The sequence below is a fragment of the Schistocerca piceifrons genome, chromosome 4 (assembly GCF_021461385.2).
Source record: "Schistocerca piceifrons isolate TAMUIC-IGC-003096 chromosome 4, iqSchPice1.1, whole genome shotgun sequence".
Lineage (NCBI taxonomy): Eukaryota > Metazoa > Arthropoda > Insecta > Orthoptera > Acrididae > Schistocerca > Schistocerca piceifrons.
In genome coordinates this window covers 271,049,356-271,066,772 of record NC_060141.1, presented here as the reverse complement: position 1 = coordinate 271,066,772, position 17,417 = coordinate 271,049,356, and the positions used below count along the sequence as shown (strand labels likewise).

The 17,417-nt window shown below is 44.4% G+C and overlaps 1 protein-coding gene across 1 annotated transcript in view; it reads left to right on the top strand.

Annotated features, from left to right (window-relative positions):
- LOC124795788 (sodium channel protein Nach-like) overlaps positions 1–17,417 on the top strand; it is a 136,986-nt gene that overhangs the window by 80,677 nt on the left and 38,892 nt on the right. Inside the window, exon 6 of the mRNA XM_047259869.1 lies at positions 15,467–15,517. Within this exon, the coding sequence (XP_047115825.1) occupies positions 15,467–15,517 (51 nt within the window). The remainder of the gene's footprint in view (positions 1–15,466; positions 15,518–17,417) is intronic.

Sequence of the window (17,417 nt, the reverse complement as noted above, 5' to 3'; positions counted from 1 at the left end):
GTAATGGCTCCACACTACAAGTAGATACTGGTAATGTAGCGAGAATTTGGAAATGAATTTTTATATTAGGCAAAAATTCATTTGTCTCTTGATTTGCCTCTGCCGCTGTTTGGGGGGCGGGGAGGGGGGGAAGGGATGTTGCCTGTCTCTCCTGTGCTCCTTCCAAAGAGTTATTTCTCCAGATAACGAGAGAGGATTAGGCAAGTCACTGCTGTAAACACATGCAGCTGCCACTGAAGAGTTCAGCTTTTCTCTTTTTACAATATCACTTGGTTTAATGGTGAACAGGTTGTGAACAGGTCGTGAACATGTCGAGAATTGAAGAGTGCTCTGCTCTCGAAAAGCGACTCCTTAAATGTCCCAATACAAAATCGATAAAAGGAAGGAATACATTCAATCTGAAACAAAACACGACATGACATTACTATCGAACTTGAAAGAACAGAAAAGAAAGAAAAGCTGCATCAATCAAAAAGCGTGTGTATGTATGAAAGTTTTATTTTACTTGTAGTATTCCTTAGCATCAGGTGCTTCTATAGTTGAGCGATGAGCAGAACGTTTGGCGATTCTTGGTGCCTGCACTGGGATGTTCATATATTCTGCAATATGACAGGCCTATTGGAAATTTTTTTTCATATTTCGGTTCTCTGTATCGTTCCAGTGTTCTTATTACACGCTCTACCATTTCATAGCAAAGGCTGAGATCTAATCCAACAGCCCGAAATTGCCGTTAAAGCGAGACTATTTTCAAATACAGCGGCGGTTACCGTCAAAGTTAAGACAACCTCGTATTGTTGAATAGAAGCCAGAAGACTTGCCTTTTCCGATGACGGAGAAGTTCTGTCCATTTCTTCAAGGAACTGTACGATCGTTTCGCCTCTGGGTGTTTTTCAAGGATAGCTCGCTTGATAAGTCCCAACCTTTTGCTGACTCGCGCACAAAATTGGTAACACGACTTACAACTCCCATCATATTGTGAATACTAGGCAAGCTGCAGGCCCTCACGATAGCTAGGTATATTTTATGTGCTGCACAGTGCATATAATTCGCTAGCGGTTGGAGATGCTTTATTCGGATTGTATGCCACTGAATTTTCCGGACAAGTTGGCGCCTCCATCATAACCTTGACCTCTCAAATTCTTAACTTGTAGACTGACTTGATTCAGTTCTTGAACGATATGATCGCTTAATGCAGCACCAGTCATGTCAGTTGCAGGTAGAAAGCATATCACGTCTTCGTGTATTGTGCTTTTTTGTAAATTCAGGTACCTGGTACATACACTGAGTTGTTCTGTACCTTTGGCATCTGTTGTTTCGCTGGCCAAGACAGCATAATATTTTGCTTCTTTGACTTTGCCGAGTACCTTTCTCATAATGACAGAATGGCAACAATCAATCAGCGGATTCTGAGCTGTTTTGCTCATATATGTAGCATTTCTTGGCGCTGTCTCTAAAATGTTTTTTAAAAGAAAGATCATCTGTGGCCTCTTAACGGTATGTTTTCTCAGCCACATAATATGATCGTCTTTACTATAGGAATCAGCCGCTCTCGGTTTGATTTAATCATTTTCAGCTTCTCAATTTCGATTAAATTATTTACAACTTTTTCAGGGTTTTCATATGAACTTTTGAAATGTGTGCTTTTCAAAACTGCCGTTTTGTGATAATCTGTAGCATAATGGTTTCTGGGGATTTTTAGCGCTTTTTTGTATTTGCAAAGTGGACGAGTGACTTAAGATCTTAGTGTCACAGAATGCTTGCCCCCACTACCTGGACCAGAAAATAGTACGCAAGGCAAACAATATGCATTGTTCTGTTGTTGGCAATAGACTAATTAAGCGTATTCCTTTAGCCAATTAGAACGAAACTTTCTTTTTTGTGCACCCTCTGTCTGCTCCGAATATTCATAATTACGTGGTTGTTCTGAAGACTCCTTAAGATGTTTATACTTTTTCTCGTCACTGAGTACTTTTCCTACCACATAAGAAATATCAAAAGGATTTTCAGCACATATAGTCGATGTACTAGCCACTGCCACTGACACGGGTTCCGGTTCTGTAACAACAGCAAACAAAAACTGCAGCCTGTACGCGAATCAGAGAATCGTACACAAGCAAATCAACAACTTACCAGCAACTAAAATAACTCTTCGGATCTCTATTACAGGGTTATTTAAAAAGTCCAATAATCATTTAAGGGTTTAAAGTAAAAAGCTTTCCTTTTATTATGGGACAAACTTGAAATCAGCTAGTCCCTGCAAAAGTTACATACAAACTAACCTACTCGTCCAAAAGTAATGAAGCAGCTGATTTTTCGCGATTTTGAAGTTGGCCCCATAATAAAAGTAGTTCTTATTGATGAGTACTTTAACCCATTAAAAGATTATTTACTCATTTTAGGTAAATAACGCGCGGTATAAAAGTATGAAATTCACGGCAACACCGGCATGTGCGCGAAGAAAGCTAGTTTAAAAAGAATTCAAAACCGAAGAAACCCGATAACTGATACTACATTACATCATTTACTCTAAATATTACTTCACGCTGTCCCTAGCAGGGCAGGCAGAGAAGATCAAGTGCTCAGAGCATTTTTGTTGCCAACAGTGAAATGAGTTTTCCCGCTAAAAGAACTTATTCAAAACCACTATAAACCACTACATTTTTATCGTGCCTTTAACCAAACCATTAGGTTGTTATTTTTTAAGCACTAAGAATGTTGAGTAACCAAAAGTATGACACAATTCAATTTATCCCTTTGTTTCAAGGACAATTCAATCTATCCCTTTGTTTAAAGCTAGAACAATATTATGAAATGAGGCACAGCCAACTTACTTAAGAGAAAATGAAGAGCTCGGGGCTATCAACGTCTTCCTCGACAGAAGGTTCAACACCAATCCTGTCAGGTCACGTGAAATTGAATGAAACGCAAACAGCTGTTAATTGATGGTCTATTAACACGATCGGTTTCGCTGCATTAAAGCAACATCTTCAGGTGTAAGTTGTGTCAAAGTAGCACATGGAGACACCCCAGCGTTCGTAGCCAGAACAGGGGAAGTGCTCAATGAATAAAAATGGGCAAAACATTGGGGCGAATAGTGCAGGGGATGCGGCAACTGTAGTCAGTAGTCGTACGGGTAAAGCACTAGAGGATTCTCTGACTACGCACGTTGGCAGCATCTCCATGTGCTAATTTATGTGGCACCACTTACACCCGAATACGCTGCTTTAACGCAGCGAAACTGGTCGGGTCAAATGAATTTCAACGGCTGTGGCTTCCCATGTTGCAAAGTTGTAGAAGTTCCTACCTGCATCAGCACTTCTGTTGGCTGTTCGTTATTGTGGGAACATTATTTCTTCCTTCCGATTCCTGCACGAATCGACAAATGCGAATTCATCATTTCGGATTTCATGTTATTTCTCGCTTTACTTTTAATAATGTTCATCTGGCTAAAAAGTCTTTCCACTTCCGCATTCGACCATGGTAACAAAGTCGTGACAGCGCAAAGGTTGTTAATTCGTGAAATGGGTTGACGTCATTTTCATCTCTGTGTTGAAGCACTTCATGCCAAAAATTAACAGCTTCTATTTCGGACCATTCGACAAGAGCTGAATCTTGTCATTGAAAATCAGTTTTTGTTATCGCGCCAAGATCAATACTACACGATTCAAGGAGACGAATCAATGATTCTTTAACGACACGAAGAGCTTTGCGCTCTGAAAGATGTGAAATTCTCAAAATTTGGAAGTCGTTGCAACAACTGAATTATTAATTGGTACACAAACTGAATGCATCTCAGTCGTAGGACATGTTCTTGTTCTGGGTATAATTAAGATATTCTCAGTTCATTAATCTTACGTTCGAACTAATATCCTAGATATGTTTCGGAATCTAAGTGGTTTTACAATTTTTTTCCAATTCTAAATTTAATTTTCTTTGCATAGAATATGTAGGGACAAAAACTTTTTTTATTAATGATTCTGCCAGCACAACGTGGTTATTTAACAGCTTACACGGATCCTTTGTGTTGGGTTCAGAATGTTATTAACCAGATGCAAATTTGAAAGAATCGTCTTGGAAAACATTTAAATACGCGCCGAGTATGATGTAGTTCTTGCATTTCTTATTGGGCTATCCTGGGAGATTACATTGGTATGAAAGTATTTTTTCTAAGAAAAATGTCACTGGCCTACTGAAAAATGCTAGAAGGAAAGTGGCAGTCAATAAACCATTAGATTCACACATAATTTTTTTCACACAGAATTCTTTTCACACAGAATTGGCGATTAAACCTTCTTGCAAGCTGATTTCTTTTTTTCTTTTTTGTTACTAATTATTGTAATTTTCTTCCTTTGACACTACTGTGTGTGTGTGTGTGTGTGTGTGTGTGTGTGTGTGTTGGGGCTTACGGGCGCTCAACGTCGAGATCATCAGCGCCCTGACACACATTAAAAGAAACGAATGTGGACAAATTTAGTAAAATGGAAGTATCACGCAAAGAAAGCGGTAAAAGATGAAAAATGCTGTGTAAGAAAATATAACGTAAGGAAAACGAGAAAGGAGCGTCAAGGATGCCACAGGAATGTTGTCTTGTCACTGGCTGGCCACTTACGTAAAACACGGGCAAGCCAGTTACCCTGTGAATAAATTAAGATCCTCTCCCTAAAATCATGGTAAAAACATTGGACAAGTCACAGAACTTTAAAACTTTAACTACATTCGTTTGAGTATTTCCTAAAAGAGATGGCAGATACGCCGGCAAGTCAGCCGCGGCCCGCTGGTTAGAAAATAAAACGTAATCCAATAAAACGTGGCGCACAGTGACCTAGACGCCACAGGCGCCAGATATTGAAGGGTCCTCTCGCCGGAGCAGGAAGCCATGCGTCATAGGATTGTGGCCTATCCGAAGCCAAATGAGGAGAACCACGTCCCGTCTTCGTGGCTGGAAGAAAGTACACCAAACACGCGTTGTGTGCTTGACTAAACAGAGCTTATTGTCACTCACTTCCAGCCACTCATCCTCCCACCGACGCATGACTCGTGAGCCCAGCAGCGAGGTGAGTGCGTGCAAGGCGATGGCACACTGAGATACTTGCGGATCGAGACATGCCTCCTTGGCTGCGAGGTCTGCCCTTTCGTTCCCAGCAATGCCGAAGTGCCCTGGCACCCAGCAGAAAGCCACCTCCTTCTCCAGTCATTGTAGTTGGAGTAGGGCACCCTGGATAGTCTGGACTATTTTATCTGCTAAATAAAAAAGTTGCAATGAGTAAAGGGCACTTAGTGAATCGGAACAGATAAGAAATTTAGGACGGGAAGAGCGTCTCATCTGCTCCGGTGCCTGAAAGATCGCAGACAATTCTGCATCAGAGACTGTAAACGCTTGAGGCAGTCGGACCTTGAGGACACGATCCGGAAAAACAACAGAGCAACCAACGGATTCCCCCTGTTTCGACCCAACCGTAAAAACAGCTACATTGTCGTGGTGCTCAGATAAAATGGCAGAATGTTGTATTCAAAGCGGAAGCAGGATTGCAATCTTTCTCTCTGCGCATCTCCAGTAATCAGGGTGGCAGGTGGTTAAAACTCTGGATTTTGGGCCATACAGACTCGACACCGAGGGACTCCTACACACGTTGCACACGGATCCCAAACGGCATCGTGGCTCGGGGACGGTGGGAAAAAAAGACGGTCCAGAGGCGGATGAGCAACAATATGGTGAGCGGGTGTGGTTGGAGCTGCAAGAAACTTACACACCTGGCGCACTAGGAAGAGCTGCCGCCGGATGTTAAGTGATGGTTCCCCAGCCGCAGCACAGAGGCTGGGTATGGGAGTGGTCCGATAAGCACCTGTAGCGAGTCAAATCCCCGCATGGTGGACAGCATCAAGGATCCGCAGAATGAGGGCCTCGCTGACCCATACACCATGCACCCATAGTCCAGCCCTGAACGCTCATAATCCCAAAAAAACTGGAGGAGACGCGCCCTATCCGCTCCCCAAGACCTGTGGCTGGGGCACTTGAGGATGTTCAGTGCCTTCAGGGTTCTGGCTTTCCAGTCTCGCAGGTGTGGCAACCATTACAATCTGGAGTCAAAAACGAGGTCCAGAAACCTCACTATGTCTCTAAAATGCAGGATAGTGTCCCCTATATGCAAGGCAGGCAAATTAAAAGGAAGACGAGGACGATTAAAATGAACACAAACACTCTTATCGGCAGAAAACTAAAAACCCGTCATTGCAGCCCACTCCTCTAACTGCCACACTGTAAGTTGCAACTGACGGCTCACCATTGCAACACTGGAAGAGGTACAGAAAACAGCAAAGTCGTCAATAAATAAGGACCACTGTGCTGAACTCCTTACCGTAGATGTTATATTGTTGGTGGCTGTGGTAATGAGGGTAACACTTAAAACACTGCCCTGGGGGACACCAACCATTCTCCTGCTCAAATCGATCAGGCAGTGTGTGACCAACTTGGGTCCGAAAAAACCGCTGAGACAGGAAAGATCGAATGAAAATGGGGAGGTGGCCATGAAAGCTCCATTGATGCAGTTGTGCGAGAATACAGTGTCTCCAAGTAGTATCGTACACCTTACTGATATCAGAGAATAAGCCGATACAATGATGCTGACGGGGGAATGCCTGCTGAGTAGCGGCTTCTAGGGGGGTCAGGTTGTCGACCGTGGACCGAAATTTTCGAAATCCACACTGAGAGCGGCTGAAGAGTTACATGGTCTCTAAAAAACAGACCAGACGACGGTTAACCATCAATTCCAGAGTCTTTCCTACACAGCTCATCAAGGCGATACTCCGACAACTACTGGGACATGTGCGGTCCTTTCCTAGTTTGAGTAGAGGGATTAGAATTCCCTCGCCCCCCCCCACGAGTTGGGGAAGTCACCTGTCTGCCATATTAGATTAAAACATTCGAGGAGGATTTCCTTGGCACCACTGACAGATGTCGAAGCATGCAGTACCGGATGTTGTCGTGACTAGGTGCAGTGTAAGACGTCTCAGTCAGTGCCGATTCGAGCTCCAAAATGGAGAAAGGGGAATTGTAGGTCTCAGAACTGTTCGACCTAAAGTCTAACTTTCCCCTCTCAACAGTCGCACGGTACATCTACATCTACATTTATACTTCGCAAGCCACCCAACGGTGCCGGCCGGGGTGGCCAAGCGGTTAAAGGCGCGTCAGTCTGGAACCGCGCGACCGCTACGATCGCAGGTTCGAATCCGGCCTCGGCCATGGATGTGTGTGGTGTCCTTAGGTTAGTTAGGTTTAAGTAGTTCTAAGTTCTAGGGGACTGATGACCTTAGAAGTGAAGTCCCATAGTGCTCAGAGCCATTTGATCCACCCAATGGTGTATGGTTTGCGGGAAGAACGACTGCCGGAAAGCCTCCGTGCGCGCTCGAATCTCTCTAATTTTACATTCGTAATCTCCTCGGGAGGTATAAGTAGGGGGAAGCAATATATTTGATACCTCATCCAGAAACACATCCTCTAGAAACCTGGACAGCAAGCTACACCGCGATGCAGAACGCCTCTCTTACAGAGTCTGCCACTTGAGTTTGCTAAACATCTCCGTAACGCTATCACGCTTACCAAATAACCCTGTAACGAAACGCGCCGCTCTTCTTTGGATCTTCTCTATCTCCTTTGTCAACCTGACCTGGTACGGATCTCACACCGATGAGCAATAACCAAGTGTTTTGTAAGCCACCTCCCTTGTTGAGGACTACATTTTCTAAGGACTCTTACAATGAATCTCAACCTGGCACCCGCCTTACCAACAATTAATTTTATATGATCATTCCATTTCAAATCGTTCCGTACGCATACTCCCAGATATTTTACAGAAGTAACTGCTACCAGTGTTTGTTCCGCTATCATATAAACATACAATAAAGGATCCTTCTTTCTATGTATTTGCAATACATTACACATGTCTATGTTAAGGTACAGTTGCCACTCCCTGCACCAAGTGCCTATCCGCTGCACATCTTCCAGCATTTCGCTGCAATTTTCTAATGCTGCAACTTCTCTGTATACTACAGCATCATCCACGAAAAGCCGCATGGTACTTCGGACACTATCTACTAGGTCATTTGTATATATTGTGAAAAGCAATGGTCCCATAACACTCCCCTGCAGCACGCCAGAGATTACTTTAACGTCTGTAGACGTCTCTACCTTGAGAACAACATGCTGTGTTCTGTTTGCTAAAAACTCTTCAATCCAGCCACACAGCTGGTCTGATATTCCGTAGGCTCTTACTTTATCAAGCGACAGTGCGGTACTGTATCGAACACCTTCCGGTTGTCAAGGAAAATGGCGTCTACCTGGCAGCCTGTATCTAATATTTTCCGGGTCTCATGAACAAATAAAGCGAGTTGTGTCTCACACGATCGCTGTTTCCGGAATCTATGTTGATTCCTACAGAGTAGATTCTAGGTTTCCAAAAACGACATGATACTCGAGCAAAAAACATGTTCTAAAGTTCTACAACAGATCGATGTCAGAGATATAGGCCTATAGTTTTGCGCATCTGCTCGACGACCCTTCTTAAAAACTGGAACTACCTGTGCTCTTTTCCAATCATTTGGAACCTTCCGTTCCTCTAGAGACTTGCGGTACACGGCTGTTAGAAGGGGGGCAAGTTCTTTCGCGTACTCTGTGTAGAATCGAATTAGTATTCCGTCAGGTCCAGTGGACTTTCCTCTGTTGAGTGATTTCAGTTGCTTTTCTGTTCCTTGGACACTTATTTCGATGTCAGCCATTTTTTCGTTTGTGCGAGGATTTAGAGAAGGAACTGCAGTGCGGTCTTCCTCTGTGGAACAGCTTTGGAAAAAGGTGTTTAGTATTTCAGCTTTACGCGTGTCATCCTCTCTTTCAATGCCATTATAATCCCAGAGTGTCGGGATATACTGTTTCGATCCACTTACTGATTTAACGTAAGACCAGAACTTCCTAGGATTTTCTGTCAAGTCGCCACATAGAAATTTACTTTCGAATTCACTGAACGCTTCACGCATAGCCCTCCTTACGCTAACTTTGACATCGTTTAGCTTCTGTTTATCTGAGAGGTTTTGGCTGCGTTTAAACTTGCAGTGAAGCTCTCTTTGCTTTCGCAGTAGTTTCCTAACTTTGTTGTTGAACCACAGTGGGTTTTTTCCGTCCCTCACAGTTTTACTCGGCACGTACCTGTCTAAAACGCATTTTACGATTGCCTTGAACTTTTTCCATAAACACTCGATATTGTCAGTGGCGGAACAGAAATTTTCGTTTTGATCTGTTAGGTAGTCTGAAATCTGCTTCCTATTACTCTTGCTAAACAGATAAACCTTCCTCCCTTTTTTTATATTCCTATTTACTTCCATATTCAGGGATGCTGTAACGGCCTTATGATCACTGATTCCCTGTTCTGCGCTTACAGGGTTGAAAAGTTCGGGTCTGTTTGTTATCAGTAGGTCCAAGATGTTATCTCCACGAGTGGGTTCTCTGTTTATTTGCTCTAGGTAATTTTCGGATAGTGCACTCAGTATAATGTCACTCGATGCTCTGTCCCTACCATCCATCCTAAACATCTGAGTGTCCTAGTCTATATCCGGTAAATTGAAATCTCCACCTAAGACTATAACATGCTGAGGAAATTTATGTGAACTGTATTCCAGATTTTCTCTCAGTTGTTCTGCCACTAATGCTGCTGAGTCGGGAGGTCGGTAAAAGGAGCCAATTATTAACCTAGCTCGGTTGTTGCGTATAACCTCCACCCATAATATTTCGCAGGAACTATCCACTTCTATTTCACTACAGGATAAACTACTACTAACAGCGAAAAAACACGCCACCACCGGTTGCATGCAATCTATCCTTTCTAAACACCGTCTGTGCCTTTGTAAAAAATTCGGCAGAATTTATCTCTGGCTTCAGCCAGCTTTCCGTACCTATAACGATTTCAGCTTCGGTGCTTTCTATCAGCGCTTGAAGTTCCAGTACTTCACCAACGCAGCTTCGACAGTTTACAATTACAATACCGATTGCTGCTTGGTCCCCGCATGTCCTGACTTTGCCCCGCACCGTTTGAGGCTGTTGCCCTTTCTGTGTTTGCCCGAAGCCATCAAACCTAAAAAACCGCCCAGTCCACGCCACACAACCCCTGCTACCCGTGTAGCCGCCCACCATGCGTAGTGGACTCCTGACCTAACCAGCGGAACCCGAAACCCCACCACCCTATGGCGCAAGTCGAGGAATCTGCAGCCCACACAGCCGCAGAACCGTCTCAGCCTCTGATTCAGACCCTCCACTCGTCTCTGTACCAAAGGTCCACAGTCAGTCCTGTCAACGATGCTGCAGATGGTGAGCTCTGTTTTCATCCTGCTAACGAGATTGTCAGTCTTTACCAAATGAGATCGCCGCTGGAAGCCAGAGAGGATTTCCTCCGATCCGTAGTGACACACATCATTGGTGCTGACATGAGCGACCACCTGCAGATAGGTTCACCCTGTACCCTTCATGGCATCCGGAAGGACCTCTTTCCACATCTGAAATGACCCCCCCCCCCCCCTCCTCCCCGGTATTCACACGGAGTGCACATTGGTTTCCTTCCCCTCCCTTTGAGCCATATCCCTAATCGGCCCCATTACATGCCTGACGTTGGAGCTCCCAACTACCAGTAAGCTCACCCTCTGCGACCGCCTGGATCTTGCAGACTGAGGGGCAACCTCTGGAACAGGACAAGCAGCCATGTCCGGCCGCAGATCAGTATCAGCCGGAGACAGAGCCTGAAACTGGTTCGTCAGACAAACTGGAGGGCCCTTCCGTTCAGCCCTCTGGAATGTCTTTCGCCCCCTGCCACACCTCGAGACGACCTCCCACTCTGCCATGGGTGAGGGGTCAGCCTCAATATGGGCAGTATCCCGGGCAGCCACAGCCGTAGTCCGATTGGGGGATGCGTGGGACGAGCTGGCCGTGTCCGACAAACCCCCATCTGGACCCCCACAGTGATGCCCATTGGCAACAGCCTCAGGCTGTGTGACCGAAGCCAACCACTGCCTGAAGCTGGGAGCGAAGGGATGTCAATTCAGTCCGCATCTGAACACAGCAATCGCAGTCCCTATCCATGGTAAATACTGTTGTGCAAAGAATGTCTGAACTAATCTACAGAGAGCACAAACAATTCGACACAAAATTTAAGCGGTTATTAAAATACAAGGCTGCCTAGTAAATGCAGTAATGCTGCTACTTGCGCACTGCTGACAAACTTCTCGGCGGCAGAAGGCTAACTCTACTGTCAGTAACGTACAAAGACTATTTGAAAGAAATAAACAAATAACAGACGACTACGCGACTTTACACGTCACAGACATTAAAATGCAAATCTGCCCCTGCTAAATACAAAACTATACAATGATTTGACGGATTTAACTAAACAAGTGCGCTAAGAACACTCAAATTTTCAACTTGACTACAACACTTGTATGAACGCTAAATAAGCCACTTGCTGCTACTTGCACACTGCTGACACACCGCTTGGCGGCAGAAGGCTAACTGGGACAGCGACGAAACGCTGGATCCTGGCTTTCATTAGCAGTAGTTTGTGCAAAATGCTCGGCCAGCATCTGGGCAATGTTTCTAGGTGTTGTTTGGAGGCACTCCTCATTCAAAACAGCAGCTATCGGTAAACAACTGTGTTTACCGGAAATCCTCTGGATGGCTTGCCATACTTTTGAGGAATAAGTGGAACGATTGATGGAGTTCAGGAGCTCATGCCAGTACCGCTTTTTGCTCTCTTTAATGACACGGCAAGCCTTGGCTCTCGTGATTCGAAAGGTTGATAGATTGTCCGCTGTCGGGCGGCGTTTAAACCGTCGGAGAGCCGCACACCTGTCCCGAATGGCTAAATGCCACTCTTCTGTCCACCAAGCGACCGGTCGCCTCTTAAGGGGGCCGAAAGACATTGGTATGAATAGATCAACAGTGTGATGGATCACATGTGTGATGTGATCCATTCATTCCTGGACGCTGCCACGGTGTTCAAACACAGCCAACTGGCCCAACAGTGTCCAGTTATCCCTGCAAATCATCCACGTTGGTGGCTTCTGTTCCAGCAATACACCATAGAGTAGCTGAAGGCGGATCAGGAAGTGGTCGCTGGAATGAAGGTCGTGAATGACCTTCCAGTGAAAAGAGTATGGGAGGGCTGGAGAGCAGAGAGCTAGGTCGATGGCTGAGAATGACCCAATAGCAACACAGAAATGAATCGGAGTATGAGCATTTAGGAGGCACAGCTCTCGAGATGTCAGGAGGCTCCTCAAGACTGGACCCCAAGGGCAATTAGGGGCCGAGCCCCACAGGACATGATGGGCATTGAAGTCTCACAGGAGTAGAAAAGGTCAGGGGAGCTGTTCCATAAGATCTGTGAGAGCCACGAAGGCTACTGTATCCAGAGGAGGTAAATAAAGGGAGCAAACAGTAAGCCACCGACGTGAATGAATTTCAACTGCTTGCAGGTTAGTATCCAGGGGAAGAGCAGAGGAGTGATGCCCATTATTGACAAACACAGCTACCCTTCGTTTGGCTCTTTCCCCAGTCAGTTCATCCTTGCGATACGGTGTATAGCCCTATAGTGCAGGGGCATCAGGGGCTTTGAAATGTGTTTCCTGCAAACACAGGCACAGAGGACGTTTCTGCGCTAGGAGTTTCAGTTCCAAGTCCGTCCTGAATCCATTCATGTTCCACTGTATAATGGGAGCAATCTATCAGGGGGGGGGGGGGGAGGGATGGGGAAGGCTACAATGGGTGGAGGCTCAGTTTTGGAGCGAGATGGTTGCCCCAGTCCGACATGAAGCTCCATTTATTTTTGGGCAACATGGTTGTGGAGAGAAGCAGCGATTAGTATAATAATCAATAATTCAAAAACAGTCTTAATGGCATTTATTATTATTATTATACCGCCAACAGCCTTTATGTAGACAGGAGTGACACCACCAGCAGTCGACCAATGGTGTAAACGCCCAGAAGATGACCCCTATGTCGGGTTGAAACCTGTTGGCGGTATAATAATAATAATAAATGCGATTAAGACTGTTTTTGAATTATTGATCAAGCTCCATTGCCTCTAAATACGAATCGAGAGAGACGTCAGACAGGTCGATGTCGACACCGTCAGGCTGTTTTCTGCCCGATTCCACCGGTGTTAGACGTTTTGCCTGGGATTTTTTCCCCTGAGTACACTTTGCAGCCACAACTGCGGTTGAGGATGTGGCCGCATTGGACAGCGTACCAGACGGAACCTTTGGAGGGCAGGGAGCTCCACAATGTCAGCAACCACAGCTTTTTCTGAAGTTCTTAGGGTAGGGGCAGGCTTAGAAACGACTGCAGCAGCAGAAGTGCAGGGACACAGGCAGGTACTAGTGCCGACACTGGCAGCCTCCGTTTTTGTAGCAGCGTCCGCTTTCCGCATGGGTTGTTTAACAACTGAAGTGAAGGAGGTGGCAAAACACCTGGGCAACAGGGCTTTATACAGTTTTTTTGCCTCAGTGTAGGGGATGCGCTTCATAGTTTTACGCCCCTGTATCTTCCGTTCTTCCAGATACACGCTGCAGTCCCGACTCCAGACGGAGTGAAGTCCAGAGAAATTTACACACTTCAGTGGAGAAGAACATCGGATCTCATCTGCCCAGTCGTCTAGTGTCCAAGAGATACGGTCACGAGACCAGGATAGGCACTGCACGCGATGTCGTCTGCTGCCACAGTCCATTAACACCAAATTTTACGGCACTATCCTAACAGATACTTCCGCCATACGTTCCACATTGATTTCTGCGATTATTTCATGCAGTGTTGCTTGTCTATTAGCACTGACAACTCTACGCAAACGCTGCTGCTCTCGGTAATTAAGTAAAGGCCTTCGGCCACTGTATTGCCCGCGGTAAGAGATAATGCCTGAAATTTAGTATTCTCGGCACATTCTTGACATCCTTAATGATTTTCGAAAATAGATGGCCTATGTGTCCAGGCCCAACCATCATTCCGCATTATTCCTGTCCTGCAGCTATAATCATGTTGGAAAACCTTTGACAGGAATCACCTGAGTGTAAATGACAGCTCCGCCAATGCGCTGCCCTTTTATATCTTGTGCATGTAGTACCACCGCTATCAGTATATGTGAATACCGCTGCCCCATGACTTGTCACCTTAGTGTTTGACACTTCTGTCAATACCAGAACAGCAAAGTGGCCATGTGCTCACTTCCTGCACACTTTCTTTAATTCTTCAAGCACATTTGCTGCGAAATTATTTTGGGACCAAAAATTTTAAAATAAGCGTAGCCATAAAGTGTCTCACTTGGTTTCCAAAGATGACAGTCATTAATGCTTGACTTAAGCTAGATGGATTACTCAGTAAAAATGTGCCGTAAAATATTTAGGCTACTTAAAATATTTCACGCATTAAATACTGACCTCCCTGACAAATTACGCACATAGAAAATAAAAATTATTGTTGGAAGTTAAATGAAAAATCTTGTGAAATTTAAAACTTCCCCAGCGTATAGATTGTTCCATGAAATTTCGGGCACATACTTGTAACTTGCTGCTACGATATTTGGGCGCTCTCTTCTTACCATCTTCAGGTGAATATTGGCGGAAATACGATGAGCTCCTCTATTTAAGACCCCGTCGGCACATGCTCATTTGTTATGGAGCATGTGCCGCTGGAGCACACACGCTTCTACTGCAAGTCAGTGCACGGCGCCTTCCGTGGTGAAGGCCTACAACATCGATATCAGCTTGATAGTCTTCATAAGGTGTAAATCGCAGTACGACGCCGCCTATCCGGAGCACTAAGTTTTTCAATGACAGGATTCCATGCAGAACGTAACTGGATGGCGCAATCCCGTTTGGTAAGGGACCCAGACAGATTCACAATTAAATAATAATTTTGGCCCATGCATCAAACTTATGGAGCTCCATTATCAATGAATCAGTGGAAATAGAACTGCTTTAGTTTCTTATCAATAGAGACGGCTGCTTTCAGTTAAATTTTACATGGAATCTTGTCACAGAAAAACTTGGCGCTCTGCATAGCCAGTGACGTACTGCAATTTCACCATTTGAAGATGATATATCTGATATCATCGAGGGAAGCTTTCAGCAGGGAAGGTGCGTCCTGCAGGATGTTGATTTGCAGCAGAAGCACGTATGCTCAAGCAGCGCATGCGCTGTGACTGCTGGGTACAGCACGAATGTGCCGACGGGGTCTTAATTAGGGGAACTAAGGATATTTTCGACAGTATTCACCTGGCGATAGCCAAAAGACTCGACGCCTAAATATCGTAGCAGAAAGTGATAGACATCTGGCAGTTGACTCAAAATATCTTAGGAGGAAATATTTAATTCCACATTGTCAGTGACCTTACATTTTATAAGATAAATTTAAAAATGTGAAGACTAATGCATTTTTTCCTTACAGATTACCCAACATGCAACTTGTCCAGCATTGCGTGCATCGCGAGCATCGATAGTAAGTATGCTAGCAGTTAGTGCTGTCAGTCACAAACCTGACTCCACTTGCATTTTAGTTTCCTTTAGTGACTTATAAATGTCTGGTATTTTTAGAATGGTCTGTTGTGAATGTCACCAGTAAATCAGAAAAAAGTGCTTTACCTTTTAAGTTGGATTCACCAGAAGAAATACACTGTGCATTTTCCATAATACTGCCGTGCTGGCCGCGCAGTCTGGGGCGCCTTGCCACAGTTCACGCGGCACCCCCCGTCGGAGGTTCGAGTCCTCCCTCGCGCATGGGTGTGTGTGTTGTCCGTAGCGTAAGTTTAAGTTAGATTAAGTAGTGTGTAAGCTTACGGGCCCATGACCTCAGCAGTTTGGTCCCATAGGAACTTACCACAAATTTCCAATTTTTCCATAATACTCGTCAAATGGCCTGACAAAAATTAATATCTTCTCCGTTAATCTCGTCACCAGTATGAATGCAGAGCTGAATGTTTGTACAGGATCACTTAAAATGCCGAACCGAATCAATATATTTTCAATATATTTTAAGAGAACTTTCTTAGAGAAGGTCGTTTTTATGTTAGACGACGTTTGTGGTTTATGTATAGAAGTGTACCATCACTTTATGGAGAAGTAATGAGAAATGTGTTGAGCGGGGGTACTCCTACCAAATAAATAGGTCTATCAGAACATTTCAAGTGACTACTTTTTACTAATACTTAAATTTGTTAGGCTTTTAATTGCGATACCACCCAACAGAAATTGTCACGTGTATAAGATATATTTGGCTTGTTCCCCTGAAAAGCGTACAGCTTTAAAACAACTACATCGTCCCATTCATCCATAGTATTAAACGAGAGCCACACATGGAACTGTGGCTCCCAGTATTAAGAGTAAGATATTACATACGAACGCCATTTGAATGGCAACACGATGACAATGTTGCTACCTTACCTTGTGAGTTAGAAGACCAATGGTACTGTTAGACACAAGTTTACGCCTTCGGAAAAAATGATTACCCAAAACCATTTATGAACATTCCATGAAGTTATTACTTACAGTTGAGATCATCAGTGTCAGCGTTTTACAGTAACAGCCTTATATCTTCAAGAGTAATTTGTAGTGAATAGATCGTGGGTACGGTATCACAGCAAGTTGTCGCCTTTATTCATCTCCAACATGCTCCCACAATCTGAGACCGATGGGTGGATCACATCTCGTGATCAATATTGTCATCCTCCAGGAAACTATTCAACAAGCTTTATGACAATGGATTCTTTGACAGAATTTTTTCGGTAACAAGAACAGTTAAGTTTCCCCTTTTTGAAGCATCTTCAGAATTTGTTTTGGAACTGCGGGTAACGCATTACTCATAATTATCCAAATTTTGGTATGCAAATTCGGCGAAGGCATGCAAGTATGCTAAGACACAGCTACACTAACACTTACGGGGGTAAAAAATCACACAAAAAAAGAAATTAATTCACAGTAGTGAAACTCGGGAATACATTTGTCTAGGTAACTTATTTACGTCGTTGACACAGCAACATTTCAGGTGAATGTAAACACGAGGTAAGCCATAGGGAATGTGAAATTCTAGTACATTAATACCAGGTATAGCCGCCAGAATGTTGAACGCAAACGTGCATGTATTGTGCAGGGCAGGTTCCGGATGTTAGTTTGTAGGATGGGCTTCCATGTCTGTCGCACTTATTCAATACACGGATGATTAATGCTGTTCGTGGATGATGCTGGAGTTGTCCTCCGAGGAAGTCCCATATGTGCTCGATTGGAGACAGATCTGGTGATCGAGCAGGCCAGGGCAACAAAAAAAAAAAAAAAAAAGTTCAAATGGCTCTGAGCACTATGGGACTCAATTTCTGAGGTCATCAGTCCCCTAGGACTTAGAACTA